The sequence below is a fragment of the Propithecus coquereli genome, unplaced genomic scaffold (assembly GCF_000956105.1).
Source record: "Propithecus coquereli isolate 6110/MARCELLA unplaced genomic scaffold, Pcoq_1.0 Scaffold469, whole genome shotgun sequence".
In the NCBI taxonomy this organism is placed as follows: Eukaryota; Metazoa; Chordata; class Mammalia; order Primates; family Indriidae; genus Propithecus; species Propithecus coquereli.
In genome coordinates this window covers 1,195,618-1,213,119 of record NW_012150496.1, presented here as the reverse complement: position 1 = coordinate 1,213,119, position 17,502 = coordinate 1,195,618, and the positions used below count along the sequence as shown (strand labels likewise).

Sequence of the window (17,502 nt, the reverse complement as noted above, 5' to 3'; positions counted from 1 at the left end):
CTGGGTATTGGGACAGCCTTCATCCAGGGCCAGTCAGAGAAGGAAAAAGGCTGTGGTCCCTGAAAACAGGGTATTACAAGGACAGACATACTAGGGATGCCTCCAGGGTGGTATCCGCCTACACTGGCTAGGCAGAATGGGGCCTTGGCTAGCAGGTGCTAATATATTTCAAGGAGGAGAAGACAGTCAAAGAATTAAGAGATGCTAAACCCAGAGATGAGACTGTAATTGACAAATCACTAACCTTTGCTCACAGCTACTTTCTAAGGGGCAAAGGCCCACCAAAGCCCGGCAGAGGTACCAAGTTGCAGTCTTTGAATCTTAAAAGCCAACCATTCTGTGAATGACTAGGAAAAAATCACTGACTACAGTCTTCAGTCTCAAGACTGAATTCTCCCAGGGAATAACACTGGCCTCACTTTAGGAGAAAACACCCAACAAATATAATGTGGAAAATCTTACTTGTTATCAGCAACAGCTTCAATGCCTCGTTTCCCCTAGGTAGCTGCTCCCAGGGAAGAGTGATGAGTATTAGCAGTTAGTCAGCTACATGTCATCTGGGAGGGGGGGGTGAGGAGGTGGCCAGGAGCAACAGCATGTGAATCTATCTACTATAATGGCTGCAGGAGAAGAAGGCCTCTTTCTTCTCCTTCTTGCTTTTGCTCCAGCCTATGCATTAGGAGCCAGAAAGGCCGGATGATGACAAGGTGTGAAAGTGTGGAGAGTCCTGCATACAAGGCTCAGTGTGGAAGCCTTCCCAGGATGCACTTCAGCTGTATGGACAAAGCCACCAAAGCCATTCTTTCCCTTCCCCAGTGAGAGTGAGAGCGAGAGAGAGAGAATAGGGACTGCTTTCGTTTCCTAAGCACCGCGCATCTTGGTGGCCTTAGCTCCCCCTCCAAGATGTCACAGAAAACAGAGCACGTCTGAATCTAGATCACAATTACTCCCAAGTGTCTTCACAGTTAAGACAGGCACACATTTCAAAAGGTGGCCTATGAGCCCCCCTCTCTTTCATGCACACACACTCACACACACTGGCACGCGGTGGGAACGCTGTTCAGCTGCTGGGCTGGGCCGGCTCATGTCAGGTACTGCACCACGAGGAACATGACCACACAGGTAAGCAGCATCCCGCCGATCATAAAGTACTTGTCCTGGAAAGCCCGCTTTTCAATGAGCCGCATCACTGTGTTGGACAAGCCCAGCATGTTGGCAATGTCAAGGATCTTCTTCTGAGTCCCCTGGAGCAGATGAGAAGAGAAAGAAAAACAAAGATCAACTAGCTTTGCCAAGGGTGGTGAATGTCATCACGAGATGGGGCTTTACCAACAGACATTCTCTTGGTCATGCCCAGAACGCAGCACCAACCAGAAAAAGATTCACTCTCATATGGCCAACTGATTTTTGATCACAGTACCAGAGCAATGCACCAGGGAAAGAAAAGTCTTTTCCACAAATGGTGTTGGAATGACTGCCGACATATCATATAAACGTAGCATATGATGCACATACATCTCATATATATCACATATACATACGTGCGTAAAAATGCATCTCAATTCATGTATAGTATAACACTGAGATGGGTTATAGAATTTAACGTAAGAGCCAAAACTACAACAAAGCCTCTAGAGAAACACATAGGAGAACAACTAAAAACTAGAAACCATCCAGGTGTCTATCAGCCAGAGGATGAATGAACAAATTACGGTATTACTGTATCTGCGCAACAGAATACCACTGGGCAATAGAGAGCACCTAATTACCAACACGTGACTAAACACGCAACAATGTCAGCGAGCCTCGGGAACACTACTGAGAGGAAGAAGCCACACACAAAAGAGTAGTATGAATACATTTATATGAAGTTCAATAACGGGCAAAACTAACTTATGGAGAAATAAATCAGAACGGTGGCTGGCTGGGGGAGAGGGGTTGACTGACTGGGAAGGGGTAGGAGAGATCTCTCAGGGTTGATGGAAGTGATCCGTACTTTGATAGGAATGTCAGTAAAAGCTGTACGCATTTGTCAAAATTCACTGAACTGTACAAATAAGATCTGTATACCTCACTGTATGTAAATTATACCTCAGTAAAAATTAAAATATTTTATATTTTAAAAAGGCAACATCAAAACCCTTGTTCTTGGCTCCCTAGATCTAATAATCCTTGATACCAACCTGTTCACTTTGTGGAGTAGAATCTTTGGGGACTCTACCAAGTACAATATGTGGGCCAAAGTCCATGTTGATGAGAGGGTTTGAAGTGGGAAAAGATGGAAAGACAGAAACACCAACATAAAGACCTAAAACCCCTTATATAAATGTCAGCACCCACCACCAAAACAAAAGAGTATTTTATTTCTAAACCCAAAGCCCAAACCATCCAGCCTGCCCTTCCTCACTGCTTTCTAATTTTCATCTTTATGCATATCTAATTTCTCATGAACTAGCAAGCGTAATGAACACTGTACAGATCCCAGGTTACTCCTACACACAACACCAACTGCACCCACATGGATGGCATCTAACCTAATGCCCCACCCACATCCATCTTTGCAATGAACTCACATTAATGAGCAACTGAGAGAAGAGGCAGGGGAGTGAGAACACCACAAGGCACTATGGACAGGAACTCAAAGCCTACATTCCACCCAGACAACAATTAACAAGCTTCATCGAGAGAGATCACAAGTCAAACCTGACTGCTGTCAGAGGAAACCAGAGAAATGTTTTCTTTCCATGATGGTGACAGTAAACATTAGACTCTTGTTAAAGTCTTGCTTGGCTCTGAATGTGCAAATTATTTCATCACCGTGTGAGGTTAAGGATCAAGCTTCTAAATCATCTACAAATGACCATAAATGTCAAAAAGTGTATTCATTTTCTACCACAATTGGCCCACATCAGGGTGCTTCAGCCTAGCTCGTTCATGCCCTCTCCTATGTTCCTTTGAAATGGTTTAGGCAGAAAGTCCCCTGGCAGAGGCGGGGTGGGAGGCACGTAGAGGGAATCAAGAGACAAAGCCAGGCAGTAGTAGGTGCACAGAGGAAATGGAATTAGAACCCCGTCTCAAGCCCCAAGCACCTCGACAGCCTCCCAGCACTTCACCTCCGACAACAGAGTGTGGGTCGCGGGACGTGGGTGGCGGGATGTGCGTGGACTCTCTCGGTGCTGCCAGACTTCAGCAGGAAGCTAACACGTGCCTTAACAATCAGCTCTAACCCCCACAGGCTCTTCATCAGTGTGACACAGAGTGTCATCCTAAAAGGGCTCTACTGCTTTTCAGAGATATGAAAGGAGAGCAGCAGTTTCCTAAAGAGAGGGCAGGCTAATCAACATGGTATCAGTTCAGATCACTGCAGGTGGCTCTTATGAAAGGGGCCCACCCAGCAGGCTGCCAGAGACCACCCTTCCAGGCCATCTGAAACACCGCAACTGTCAGCAGGAGGCGAGTGTCACTTGCACTTGCCTGACCCTCTCCCCGGTAAAACAGGGGCTGTTCAGAAATGTACCGAAGTCCTGCGGAGCTGACAGGCTCAACATGGTCCAACAAAAACTAAGATAAAGCTCACACTTCCGAGTGACTGTTTCTCACAGCTCAGTGGCTGGGAGTGCTTCGTTCACAGGGAACCACACCCTGATAACAGGCAGAGCCCACACCCCATTATCCATCAGGGCTGATACAGGAAAAGGGCTGAGGCTGAAACATGTGTCTGACATCAGAGGCTGTGTAATGTTTCTGTGAACCACTCCCAGGGGCTAGCTAGAGTCTCAGCAGTGCCAATGGGGCAGGGCTTCTAGGACTACCCGTGGCTAAAAAGAGAGTGAGGAGTCGCTGGGGATCACCACCACGTGCTCTAGAAGCTATTTACTGCAATCAACCAGGCAGCCCGAAGACCCCACCCACGGGGATTCAGTTACTGAAGTACAAAAAGGTCTTAGTTACAAGGCAGTCCCCAAGAGGGACCCTAAGGGAAAATCACCTTGGGGTGAGGTACCAAACTATAGCCAGGTCTTCATTTGTACAAGAGTGGATTCTATACGGAATTTCTCAGCCTATTATCCATTCCCCTTGTGGTAGCAGTCACTTTCGGATAAGTTCAATAAATGGGAAAAGATCTAGAAACCAAGAGAGGCCACTTTATGGTTTGTTCCAAGCACTGGAAAAGGAGCTGGTTACTTTTAGGCTCACAATAGCTCAACTCCAACAGGAAAGATCCCAAACTCAAGGGCTCTGTCTTGTCATCAAAATATCACAATTCGGGGACACGTAATCAAAATGTAAACACAGGTACCAAACTGTTGGATGAGGGCAAAGCAAGAGGCCTTCTCCCTGTCCCCCAGTAGGGACCCCACCTTCAAAGTCAGTCTCTGGGCCCTCAGTCCGTCCAGAATACTGTGCCCGCCTCCAATGAGGTCATCCATGCCGTGGTGAACTTTCTGGAGGGAGGAGTTAAACTGCAGGGATTCATCCATTGGTATGGTGGTGTCAGAGTCCTATGAAAGAAACGCAGGCACTTGATTAACTTCGCTTACTAGTTATCTCTCAGGGGCTGACTGCCCCAGGCCAAGGCCAAGCCAGAAGAACAGCAAGAGGGACTGGTGCAAGAATCAGAGGAACCTAACAAAGAGAAGGCAACAATCTGGGGTGGCCTCTGTTCACAAGGAAGAGGAGGAACTTGTCTCACATCTGTCACTCTCCAAACGAGTTCCGCCACACAAGTATTCTTAATCCTGCCTCTGTGTCATTATCCCCGCTTGGGAAAAACTATTCCTTCAAGACCTCATTGGATTTCTCCTGAGGGCTTTCTCTGACCACTCTTTAACCTAGCTTGTTCCAAATGTTCTTTTACTTGGCTTTCCCTTAAAGGTTTTGTTCTTTAGCTATTTTATCTATAGCTTATCTCTCCAAGTAGACCGGGGCTAAGGACAGAAAAGACAGCTTTCTATTAAAGGTCTAACAGTGTTTAGGATGAGACTATTCTGAGCAGGCAAGAAAAGTTTGCTGAAGAAATGAAGAGAGAAAAAACTAATCCTGATCCAGTGCTTTCCGCTTTACAGGCTCATCGCCCTGAACTCACTGAATCCCCACTCTCTGCAATGATTACTCTAATCATCCCCACTTTACAGATGAAGAAACTGATGCCCAGAGAAGTGGAATGACTTCTCCAAGATGACACAGCTGGTAAGAGTCCAGCAGGGCAAGAATCTGGGTCCTGAGTGCAAGGCCTGCCCTCCTAACCGTACTGTGGGAGAAGCACCAAGACCAATCCTGGTGGCTCTAATTTTACGCTGAAAGCGGGCGGTAGACAGGAGCAAGGCATTACAGCGGTAATAGAGTTCTCTTTGCTTTCCTGCCTCCGGACGATTACAAACTCTCCTGCCACGTAGTGCTGTTTCAATTGTCATAAAGAGGTTAAACCATCTTTTCTTTGCTGGTCAAATTCAGAATCATTTTTCATGTGTACATTTCCATCACCCCTGCTAGCGTGGGAGCTTCTCAGAGGTAGGAGTCATGTCTTTTAATTTTCTCATACGTTTTACTCTTAGCACCTTAAATAGCATTCTGCATACAGCCAATGCTCAGTGGGGTCAAAAGACTCTAAAGTTAGAAAGAATCAATTAGAGACTTCTCTTCATTTATTTCACAAACACTTACTGAATGCCATTTATATACAAATCTTTCTTACCCTCCCATCTGAAAGGGTACGGCTGATGGGCCATTATCTCTCGGAAAAATGTATCAGAGCACCAGATCATAGAGTGACCAGGAATAAGTTTCATTTGGCAAGCCAATGTTTATTAAGGGCCTATTGTATGCACAGCGTTATTGTGGCAAGAAACAAAAATAATCCTAAGCAATCATCCCTTCCCTGAGAAAGGCCTGAATACAACGTCATAACTATCAAAAGCCCATACAACATCTCTTAGTGTGTCTTACAGTTTGTTACATTTTTGAATTGTTAAACATTGTGACTTGACTGCTTACTCTGGAGAAACAAAAACTATGTAGGCACATTCTGAAAAGCTTGGGGAAATTTACTGCAAAGCACGGACGCAGCAACAAGAGTTAAACATCTGCACAGTGGGAAATGATATGAATTCTAATGACAGGCTTAGAAAGCTAAAATCTCTTAGAAAATAAACCTCTCTGTAAAAAACAAAATACAAAAAACCAAAACCCATCTCATTCGGTGGAATAGGTTATGCGGGACACAGAAAAAGGCCAGTATGTTCTACAACCATGTGCAGGAAATGATACTATTGCAATTAAAGGGCACAGATAATGGGTTCTAAGAAATCAAACATGCAAACCAACACATTTTCAAACAGATTCAAGTCAAGCAGTTCATCTAACCGTAAACATCTGTTAACAAATTCCTCCAAACTGCTGCTCAGACTAGGGGCAAAAACATTTTAATGCATCTGACACTGGAACCACACACATACACGGCACAATGGCAACTGCCCGAAGGCAGCTTTGAAATGCTGCCTTCTCTACAAATGGTCTAAGTTCTAATCATCTGTCTCTATCTGATGAGAAAAACGTTTCTACCATGTGAACTTCCACCTCTCTGCAACGGACCAGTCCAACCAGGTAATTTTCACCTCTGCCCATTCCTTCAATTTAACTGCTTCCTCTTCAGGTTTCTGTGTTAGAGAAAGAGACTGCCTATCTAGGTCTAACATCTGTGGGGATGCACAGAGTCCACTGGCATTTTCAGTTGGTTTCCCTCTCATCAGTAGGCTTCAGACACTCCCGAAAAAGACAAAGCTCAGAGACCCGAGCTCCAGCCCCCAACGATCTGCCAAGTGCCTGCAGACCCCCACCACGTGCCTGGCTTACATTAGTGGTGAAGGTGCGAGACAGAAGCTCCTCTCGCTGTCTCTCCTGCTGCTCCCTTGCATAGCGCCGATGCTGGAAGTTTCTCAGAGCACTCTGCAGGTGCTGGACATCGTACTTTAACTGGTCAACACGACTAGAATTGATGGAGAGAGAGATTAAATTCCAGGAACCAGGGCGGCACAATCTGAGGCAGCCAGGCTGTGTATTCGGGAAAGACGATGTTTCCTTACTGCTCCCTACACCACCCTGCACTATCCCCCAAGAGATCTGATTTTGATCAATGGTGTTGATAGTAAGGAAGTAGCCTGTGGTTGAAGTGAGGCTGTAGCACGCAAGATTCTAGCTGCTTTACTTAAATATCTGCTGGTCTCTGATTCTGGATGCATGACAGGGAACAGGTGACAGGAAGCAGGTTAGATGACCTCTTCCTGACCTTCTATGAATTATATCACTCCTCTGAAAGAAGCCCAAGGGCGACTTTGAGGTAAAGCATCAGTGAAGTTTCATAAACCCTTTGGAATCAGGAGCTGGGGGTGGAGGTGGTGAGGGTGGTTGCATTTTAATTTCATGGTGGAGTATCAAACATTAGATCAGTATTTCATTATAAATAGACTGACTGAAGTGATTAAGATCAAGATTTCATTTCAACCCAAGGACCAGTGGGAGCCAAATAGCAGAACAAAACTCCCTGGCAGCATTAGGCTTCAAGTAGCCATGGACCTGGTCAGAAAAAAGAACTGGAGGCAGTATTTCAAAATGACACCGAAGAGGTAAGGGGTCACCAGGCTTCTGTGCCAACAACCTCTCTGCGAGGTTTATTTTGATAACCCCTCAAAATAAAAAGCTCGCAGGCTTTTTATTTTGAGGGGTTATCACTCAGATATAACTGCACCCTTTTGGGGAACTTTATCTTTGCATAGTCTCAGTTCTTCAATATTTCAGAATATTCTACAGCCCCTGCAAAAGGCCTGTTTTGACTGACCTAGGGTATGAGAGCCATGTCAGAGGTCGATACTCACAGTTTCGCATTCTGCCTTTTGTTAGGGGGCTCCTTGCTGGACAAAATCTCCAGACGTTCTAGACGGCTGAATATCTGGTCTATGCTTGCTTGGATTTCGTTTTCTACTACTGCACAAAAGAGAAAAAAGAATAATTGCTGGAAAAGAGATAGTGCACTTAAATTAGAATGATAAATCACACATTTTTTTCCTATATCCAATAAACTAGAAAATACATATTTCAAAGGAGAAAAATGTATACAATAATGAATGGAAAAAAATTCAAGGTATACTGTAAATGCTTCTAAGAAAAACATATATAGCTGTTCATACCATAACAATGCCAGTTTTTAAAAAAAGCTAAAGGTAAACCTGTACAAATAAATTTCCTATCTTTAGAAAATAAATGAACATTTAAAGGTTGTCCAAATAAATATTTTAAGCTACATTTTCTAATATAGGTTTTTTTTTCCTTTGAGACTGTTCTCAGACATGGATTATAACTACCTAGTACAAAGACTGCCAACTGAAGTCCCTACAGTAATGAGGTTAACAAAAAAAGCACAAAGGAAAGGAAAAATTAGTATGTGAAACGTACAGAGAAGCACTCCCTTAGGCTTTCTGTAAGAACGGGTGGGCTGAGCAATGCTGGAGTCCCCAAAATAGACCAAAAACCAATAGGGAAGGCCCAGGAAAGACTCCACAGAGGTAAAAAGATGATAAACAGTCATTTTCCTTATCCCTTTTGATAAGATGGTCAAAATGACCTCTTTTCCATTTCTAATCATGCAACAATGAGATTGTTGGGAAGGCAAACAAAGTCCAATTAACAAAGAAACTAAACTGTGCACAAAAGAAAGCAGCCAAACTGCCTCTTGCCCCCTAAAGAAGCGACAGCAGTGACACTGCCCCTTCTAGGCCTTTGCGCCCACAGCCAACAAAGACAGTTTAGATTAGAACAAGGTGGGGAGCAGAAGCAAGAGAAGGGATGCTTTTGAAGCTGTGAAAGGAGACATGAGAAACAGTAGGAAAGGGCCTGGTGACAGGCGAGCAGTGAGCGGGGAAGACAGCCCCTGCAGGTGGTGTCTGTACAGCTGACTCAGAAAAAGGACCTTTTCTTAGAATAGAAAAAAAAATCCCAAAACCAAAAAACAGCATGCTTCTCAGAAGAAATCATGGTGTGGGAACTAAACTAATTAATATTGCTCTTCGTTTCTGAATAATCCTCCTAAAAAGCCACAGTTCTCAGCTCAGAAGAAATGGCCAATTCCAGTTTAACATCTCTGAATTTTTATGGAGTACATTCCTCTAAGGACTCGGTAATTAGATTAAGACAGATGGAGGAAGGAGCCTCCATTCCCATAGGGCCATGTCAGGTTGAGTGGAGGGGTAATGGGGGATAAGACTGGTGGGATTCCAAAGGGCACAATCAGGAAATCAGTGACTTTGCCATGGGGTCTCTCTGTCCACCCGAACAACAAAACTCATTCCACGCTGAATCATTAAGCCCCGGAGGCAGAGCGCAGTCAGGAAACCCAGCCCATTAGCACCGTGTCATCAGAGAGAGGACTCTGGTCTCCATAGTTAATTACTCACAGTGCAGAGACTGCTTGTCTGCCGTCTCCAGGCGTCCCATGTGAGACTGGACCTCGTGGACCTGCCTATCAAAGGAAGAGGGAGGAAATGAGTGAGACGGGAGTAATCAACAGCGCTTCAGTCAGGAAAGACAATTTTTCTGATGCCAACATGTAACTGATTTAAACTGACGGCATCACTGAACTGTAAAATTTGTATGTGGCACTTCAGGCTACACGTTCTGGCATGGTTTCTAATACCTTAACACTGATATTAAACTACTATCATCATCCTCATTTGATAAGACTGAGGCCCAGAAAGGTTATGTAACTTGTTCAGGGTCACACAGCAAGTGATAAACCTCAAACTGGACCCAGCCAATCCTACACTCTGTTCTACGACCCAATGTGCAGAGCACTGGTCTGTATTAGGAAGAGTCAAAGGGCAAGAGAGATATAATCCTTGTCCCTGAGAAACAATGTAATTAGGAATGACAGGCCAGATCGACATGAAAAAGCCCTGGGAAGATTTACGAGAAAACCAACACACATCAGTGTAAACAAATAGAAAGCTGAGGAGCTATGCAAGCAAACAGAAGGGCTGGGGCTGGGAAAGAGGAAGCTGAGAAGTTTTGTGGACAGAGGGACTTCTGAGCGTCACTTTGAAGAAGGGAGAAATAATTTGGTGAAGGAAGATTAGGGAAAAAATGATATGAAAAAGGCATGCAAGACATGTCATGTGGATTAGAAGCAGGCCGGCCTGCTTGCAAAAGAGTCAGGGCAGAGGGGAGAGGCAGATGAGGCGATTAGTTGGGGGAAACCATTCAGAGGAAGGCCCTGAAAGATAGGGATCTCCTGTTTGGTAAACATCTTTTCCTGGGCAACAGGGACTGCATGTCGTTTGGAAATGCGACACTGTACCCTGAACCTCTGGCATGGTCCCAGACATCAGGCCCTAGAGCACTCTCTGGAGGCTTCCCAGGGCTTGGCCAAGGTCGCCCTCAGAACCTTTTCTAGTGGTCCCCCATAATCAGTCCTTGGGATACTGCTCATGCTGGCCCTAACAACCGCCTCCTGGTGCCTATGGCGGAGGTCTCCCCACGTGAGAGCCCATGTGAAGGGGGCCTGCTGAGCTCTCACATCAGCCCCAACCCCAACCCCAACTCCGGAGGGAAAGGTGAGTGACCCTCCTCCACTGTGAGCACTACCAACTATGACCCCAAATTTACCAGTGCCAGCCAGGCACCCAAATTTGGTTTCAGTTTGTGTCTGATCTTTCCCAGGGCTTCCCTGTGGCCTCTAAACATGAGCTACGGCACCAGAAGAAGCTAGGTAAGCTGTCAAATGACTCCGGAGGCTACTCCTAGACAAGACTTACAGCCCTGAGAAGCAACTAGAAATCACTACTAGAGTCTGAGAGCCCAGACTGCTGCTTCAGCAAGGTAAGTCCAGCATACTCTGGGATGGGGGACGTGGGGGTGTGGGGGCTGAAGGAGGAGTGCAGTGTGAAGTGACCGACGTGTGGATCAGAGCAGCCGAGGCAACAGCTACAGCGGCTGGATGGCAGCACCCATGGAGAGAATTCGGGCTTCACTGAAGGCCTGGATGTAGGCTGTGACGTAAATTTTCAGTGACTTAACAGAGCAAATCTGAAGGGTGGCATTATCAACAGGAACAGCAATACAATAAGAAGGTGGGGGGAAGGGGACAAAGAATAGCCAAGACAACTCTGAAGAAATGACTTATCCCATCTGCTATTAAGACTTATTACAAAGCCACGATAATTAAAACAATGTAGGAGCAGTGCAGGTACAAATGCACAAGGAAAGACAAACCCTAATCGTGACCCAAGAGGAAAGAATAGAGGCCAGAAACAGTCCCACATATTTGGGAACTTGGTGACATAAACCAGTTGGAAAAGAATGGACTACAATAAATGCTAACAGCTCCATTTGTTATCCACATAGAAAAAAGACACCTCAGGTAACACACAAAAATAAACTCAAGATGGTTTAAAATCTAAATGTAAAAAGAAAGGCTTTTAAAACTTTCTGAAGAAAATACAGGCGTACATAAATGACCTCAGGTTAAAGGAGGATTTCTTACGTAAGACAAAAACCAACCCCTGTCCAAAACAAACCACAAAAGAAAAGACTGATAAGTGTGACTACATTAAAACAAAAAACTTCTTTACCCCAAAGGTACCCTAAAAAAGAACAAAAAGATGGCACAGACTGGAAGATATCTGCAGCAGATAATAAAGAACTGATATCCAGAATATATCAAGAATTGCTACAAATCAGTAATAGTCAAACAGCAATTTTTAAAAAGATGGGGAAAGGGCAAATGGCAGAAAAGGAAACCCAAATGGTCAATAAATACACGGAGATACTCAACTTTACTAGGAAAACACAAATTAAAAACAATGACATTGACCAGGCACGGTGGCTCACGCCTGTAATCCCAACACTTTGGGAGGCTGAGACAGGAGGCCAGGTGTTTAAGACCAGCCTGGGCAACACAGCAAGACCCCATCTCCACAAAAAACTAAAAAAAATTAGCCAGGCCTAGTGTTGCATTCCTGCAGTCCTAGCTGCTTGGGAGGCTGAGGCAGGAGGATCACTTGAACCCAGGAATTCGAGGTTACAGTGAACTATGATGGTGTTGCACTCCAGCCTGGGGGACAGAGTGAGGGTCTATCTCTAAAACAAAAACAAAACCAAAAAAACCCTCAAAAAACAATGACATCATGTTTTCCGCATCAAACTGACAAATATTTTAAAGTTTGAGAACATACACATTGATAAGGATATAGGAAGACTCGAACTCTCATGCATGGCTGTTAGGATTATAAATTGCTAAAACACTTTAAAAGCCTTCTGATAATAAATAACTAGTAGAATCAAATATGTCTCCATCCTATGACCCAGCATTCTCCTTCCAGAAATATGTCCTAGAGAGATTCTGGCATCCATTAAGGAGACACAGGTTCTACTATGTACAAGCTTAGGGACATTGAGCAAGTCATTTGACTCCTTGGTACCTAGTCTCCTCAACTATAAAATAGGGGTACTAACAACTATTTAAGGGTTATAAATTGAAATACATATGAAAATGCTGTATAACCTACGCAACATCACATAAGTTTGCTGTTTTTACTTAAAAGTAGTGGCAACCATCTGGTCATTTTCATTTCACCCACTCTGCCTCTCTACGTTTAGCCTTTACCCCGTCAGAGGGCAAAATCGGAAAAAGAAAAATTGGTCTTGAGATAAAATAATGATCTTAAACCCAGCTGCTCATCAGAATAACCTGGAAAGCTTGTTAAATATACAGCTTCTTGTGCCCCAGACCTACTGAGTCAGAATCTCTAGAGATAAGGTCTAGGACAGGAGACTGATCTTGGACTACACAGGGAAAAAAGGTGGGCAGCTTTACAACCACTGGGCTCTCAAAAATAGAAGCCTGGCTATTAGCTCCTCTATAAAGGTCATCTTAATGAAATATTATTTAAGTGTAAATTTACACTTAAATAATATTTCATTCATTCATTGTTCAGATCAGGAATTTTCAAGATATGTAACTTTAAAGTGTTGATCTAATTCCAGTGTACTTTTAGGAACATGACAAGAGATAATCACAAATTGGGTTCAAAGTTCCAATAAAATTAACATGTTCAGTTACTGTTGTGTCAATTCAGCTACAACCATCAATTTCTGCAAGTTGCAAAAGTTAATTGCTGGTGCTCATAGGACTTCACGTGCTTCCTCTGAAAGACACCGAATCACCAGTATTATGGAGTTGAAAGCAGCCTTACAGTTTCGCCAGCCCAAACTACTACTTTACAGATGAGGAAAACAAAGCAAGGAAGTCTAGAACCAGAACTGCCACTCCTGGCTCAGTGGTTGAGAGGAAAGGCAGACAGTAACATATTGCAGCATAAAAGAAAGCAAATTCCTTGAGGGCAGCACTGTACTACCAGCACCAAGAATGGTACCCAACACATAGTAGGTGCTCACCAAATACTCATTGAATGAATAAGTGACTGGGTAGTAGAGGGCCTAATAGTGGTGGGGCAAAGTGGCCCACTGCTTGTTTTTACAAATAAAATTTTATCAGAACATAGGCACATCAATTAGTTTACATATTGTCTAAGGCTGCTTTCCCGCTATAATAGCAGAGTTCAGCAGTTGCCATAGAGACTGTAAGGCCCACAGAGACTAAAACATTTATTATCTGGCCCTTGACAGAAAAAGTTGGCAAACCCTGCTAGAGTCCGAGGTGGGTTGCTGGAGGCCTACAGAGGCAAGTAGTTCATCTATACTCCACAAATCTTACTTGGGACATCATTTAATATTCCTCTTCTGAGCTACACAGATTTCTCTGCAATTGGCTACCTGCTGAACTAATAACAGGTACAATCAGAGACTCTCTGAACAAAATTATTCTTGAAAATAAACTGGGTCCCTGGCCTTCTGGGCAATGTCCTTTAACCAATTAACTAACCAGATACCATACATAACATTAACTTTAGGGCACTACTAGACAACCGTGCCTTGCTATTGTAAAAGATCTGCCCTTTCTTAGTAACATGAGCGTAATTTTCTGTTTCATTCCTTTTCCCAATGACTCACAAACTAGTTTTAAGTCCCTTCCTATAATTTTTATATGACAAGAGGGCTCCCCAGAATAAAAGCAAATTCTGTCATTCCTAAGTAGGTTTTATATTTTCACTCACCTAAATCAAACCCTTCGTTGCCAACGTAAAAGGAAAGAAACCCATCAACTTACAAAATAAAATATTAGGAGGATCATCATCCTCTTACTCCTAACACTCCAAAACATTTCATTTTTTGTCATTTCATTAGGGAGGCTGAGTGTCTATTTTATTTCATTTCCAAGCCGTGGGAGTGTGCTTTTAAGTGTTTTCATCAGAACAGAACCATAGCATAAATTTGAACATTCTTAAAATAGGATAGGCATATACCTCAAAAAACTGAAAACAGGAACTAAAACATATATTGGTATACCAGAATTGATAGCAGCATTATTCTCAATAGCCAAAGGTGGAAACAATCCAAGTGTCCATCAACAGATGAATGGATAACACAATGTGGTATATACATACAATGGAATATTATTCAGTCATAAAAAGGAATAAAGTCCTGGTACATGCTACAACATAAACCTGAAAAACATTATGCTAAGTGAAATAATTCAGACACAAAAGGACAAACACTGTATGATTACACTTACATGAGGTATGCAGAATAGGTAAATTTATAGGCAGAAAGTACAAGAGGTTACCAGGGGCTCTGTAAGGGAGGAATGGTTTAATAGGTACAGAGTGTTTGTTTTGGATGAAAGAGTTCTGGAAATACAGAGTGTTTGTTTCGGATGAGAGTTCTGGAAATAGTGGTGATGTGAATTGTGAATGTACTTATCGTCATCGAACTGTACACTTAATGGTTAAAATGGTAAAATTTTATATTGTGTATTTTACAATAAAAAATCATAAAAATTTTTTCAAAAAAATTAGGATAAGTATGGTCCCTATCCACCATACTCAACAACATATCTCAGCAAGTTCCAAAAACGCAGGACAACATAAATAAAGGACACTACCTAGGAATTTAAGTTACGAGAAGCTAAACCAAACTTTGATGTCCTTAAAGGTAACCTGTAACCAGATATGATTAACAAGTAATAACAGCAAATACTATTTGTACAGCGATTTCTTTGTACCATAAAAATGCGGTTTTTAGTGGAAGTCAAACAGAAATAAAAATACTTTTTTCGTATGCGCCTTGACTGTCCAACTAAACAGTAAAGTCCTATCGGCAGTGGCCCTGTCTCCTACTTCTCCGTGTCTCCCCACTAGCTCTACCAACCTAGAGCACCGAGTTGGCAGGTGCTGGACAAAGTGCAGGTACGGCTTTCCATTCAACCCACTCTATCCAGCAACTAATCACGGGCTTGCAGACCTCAGCAGCCCTCTGCCCAACGTATCTGGGCCCCAGACAGGGCCCCACTGTCCGCGACTGATCAAGGCATCCTGCCAGGGATTAGGCACTTCCAAGACGCCCCGGCAGTGCCCCGGCGGAAGGACTCGGCTTCTACAGAGGAGGACGTCCGAGGCCCCAGCCCCAGGGGCCGGCCTCGCCTAGGCTAGTCCCCGCTCGCTACCCTACGCGGCCCTCACTTGTGCGTTTGCTGGTACAGCGGCTCCATCTCGCCGGCCGCGTCGGCCCCGGGTCTCGCTTCCTCGAAACACGTCCTCACAGCCCCCCTTCCGGCTTCCGGTTTCCGGTCGCAGGACCCGTCCTCGCCTACCGTCCGGGGCTGCCCGCACGCGCGCCTTACTGGCGGTGGTTGAGAGATCGAAGACGGGGAACGAGAAACGAGGCCCGACAACGGAAGGATAAATGTAGTCAGAGCTTGGCCTCTCGTGGAGGCTGTAGGTAGGCTCTCAAGAAGGTGTAGGTTTTTGCCGAAGGCCGGCTTCAGGATTGAGTCAGGCATTGGAAAGGACAGTCGCGGGGTACTGACGAGAGGTCCTCAGAGCAAAATCGAAGGCAAGCTGCGAGTACCTGTTCTACCTGCCGTGGAGAGAGCGGGAGGGTTCCTCCTTGCCTTCGCTTTAAACCATTTGATTGTGGGTCTGGAGACTTCGCTCTTCACTGGATTCCCTGGCACAAGATTTTCCTGTCTCGATCTTGTCCACTCACTCGCCTGCCCATCTCCCCGCATTCCTATTTATCCACCCAATAACCCCACATTGAATGGGTGATAATTCTGTGTCATGTATGATGTGGGGAAAACTGGGTTCCTCCTGCCCTCAAAGAGTTTTGCGATCTAGGAAAGGAAATAAGATATGTATACTGTCAAAAGACAAAATTACAACAAAGTTGGTTATAGATCTTAACTGGCTTTTGTTTGTGATTCTAGCACTGGGGCAACACCTCATTCTATAAAAGTAAAATGAATGTTCCAGTAAGCGGAGCAGAGGAGAATGATTTTATAGACAGAAAAGGGTTGAGGAAAGCAGAAACAGAACAAGAAGCAAATTGGTGATTTCGGAGTTATTTTACTTGCAAAGGTTAAAGCAGAGGGTTCTATCCTGGGGAATATGGCTATTCTCTCTCTCTCTTTGAAAGATCAAATAAACAACTTAGTTTCGGCTTGGTGGTGTGAAACTTCAGCATGAGTAAGTCCATTTAGGTTTGTTCTGTGTTGGAGCTCAGTCCCAACCAATGGCCTTCTATAAATTTTATTTAACGATATGAATAAACATTCTGAAAGGTAGAAAATCCAGAAAGATCCAAAGGTATGAGCTCAGCTGGGGTTGACTCTGGGAGGAGATTCAGGAAAAACTTAATGAAGGGGATGGCATTTGAGTTGGGACTTGGATTTGGTAACTTCTTCCTTTCCACATAGGCTTTCCCATTTCTATCCTGCCAGGCTTATCTGTAGTTCCTCCCAAGGGAGGAGATGTTCCTCTTCCTTTGACAAATTGATGCTCTATTTTCCTGTATCCTGGATCCCACCCAGTTTGGTGTCCCAAGAGACTGTCCACCCATGTACATTCTTTCCCTAAAATTAATTTTTCTACTTACTCTAATGTTTATTAAGCATCTACTATGTGCCATGCACAGGTATTGGGGATACGAACACAAGCAAGACACAGCCCTCAAATCTCCCTTGTCTCTTACAGTCAATTGGGAGAGCTAATCATATCCTCAAGCTACATTATGAAGTAGAATATATGCTACAATTGATACAAAGTACCATTTCCCTGGGTAGGAGCAAGAAGGGTTCACGGGCTTACTAGCAGGAGTAGAATCAACAGAGGACAGGTGTGGTGGCTCATGCCTATAATCTCAGCGCTTTGGGAGGCTGAGATGGGAGGATCTCCAAAGCCAGGAATTCAAGATCAGCCTGGGCAACATAAGGAGACCCCATCTCTACAAGAAATCCTTAAAAGTTAGCTGGGTGTGGTGGCGCATGCCTGTAGTCCTAACTACTCAGGATGCTGAGGCAGGGGGATTGCTTGAGCCCAGGAGTTTGAGGTTATGGTG

The 17,502-nt window shown here is 44.2% G+C and overlaps 1 protein-coding gene across 1 annotated transcript; it reads right to left on the bottom strand.

Annotated features, from left to right (window-relative positions):
• Window positions 1–844: 844 nt before the first annotated feature.
• GOSR2 (golgi SNAP receptor complex member 2) lies at window positions 845–15,714 on the bottom strand. Its single transcript, XM_012655252.1, has 6 exons — window positions 15,627–15,714; window positions 9,447–9,511; window positions 7,872–7,980; window positions 6,853–6,985; window positions 4,362–4,502; window positions 845–1,244 (listed from the first exon to the last, which is right to left on the bottom strand). Exons 1-6 carry the CDS (start codon window positions 15,653–15,655, stop codon window positions 1,083–1,085), a joined length of 639 nt encoding a protein of 212 aa, XP_012510706.1. The 5' UTR covers window positions 15,656–15,714; the 3' UTR covers window positions 845–1,082.
• Between the last annotated feature and the right edge of the window lie 1,788 nt (window positions 15,715–17,502).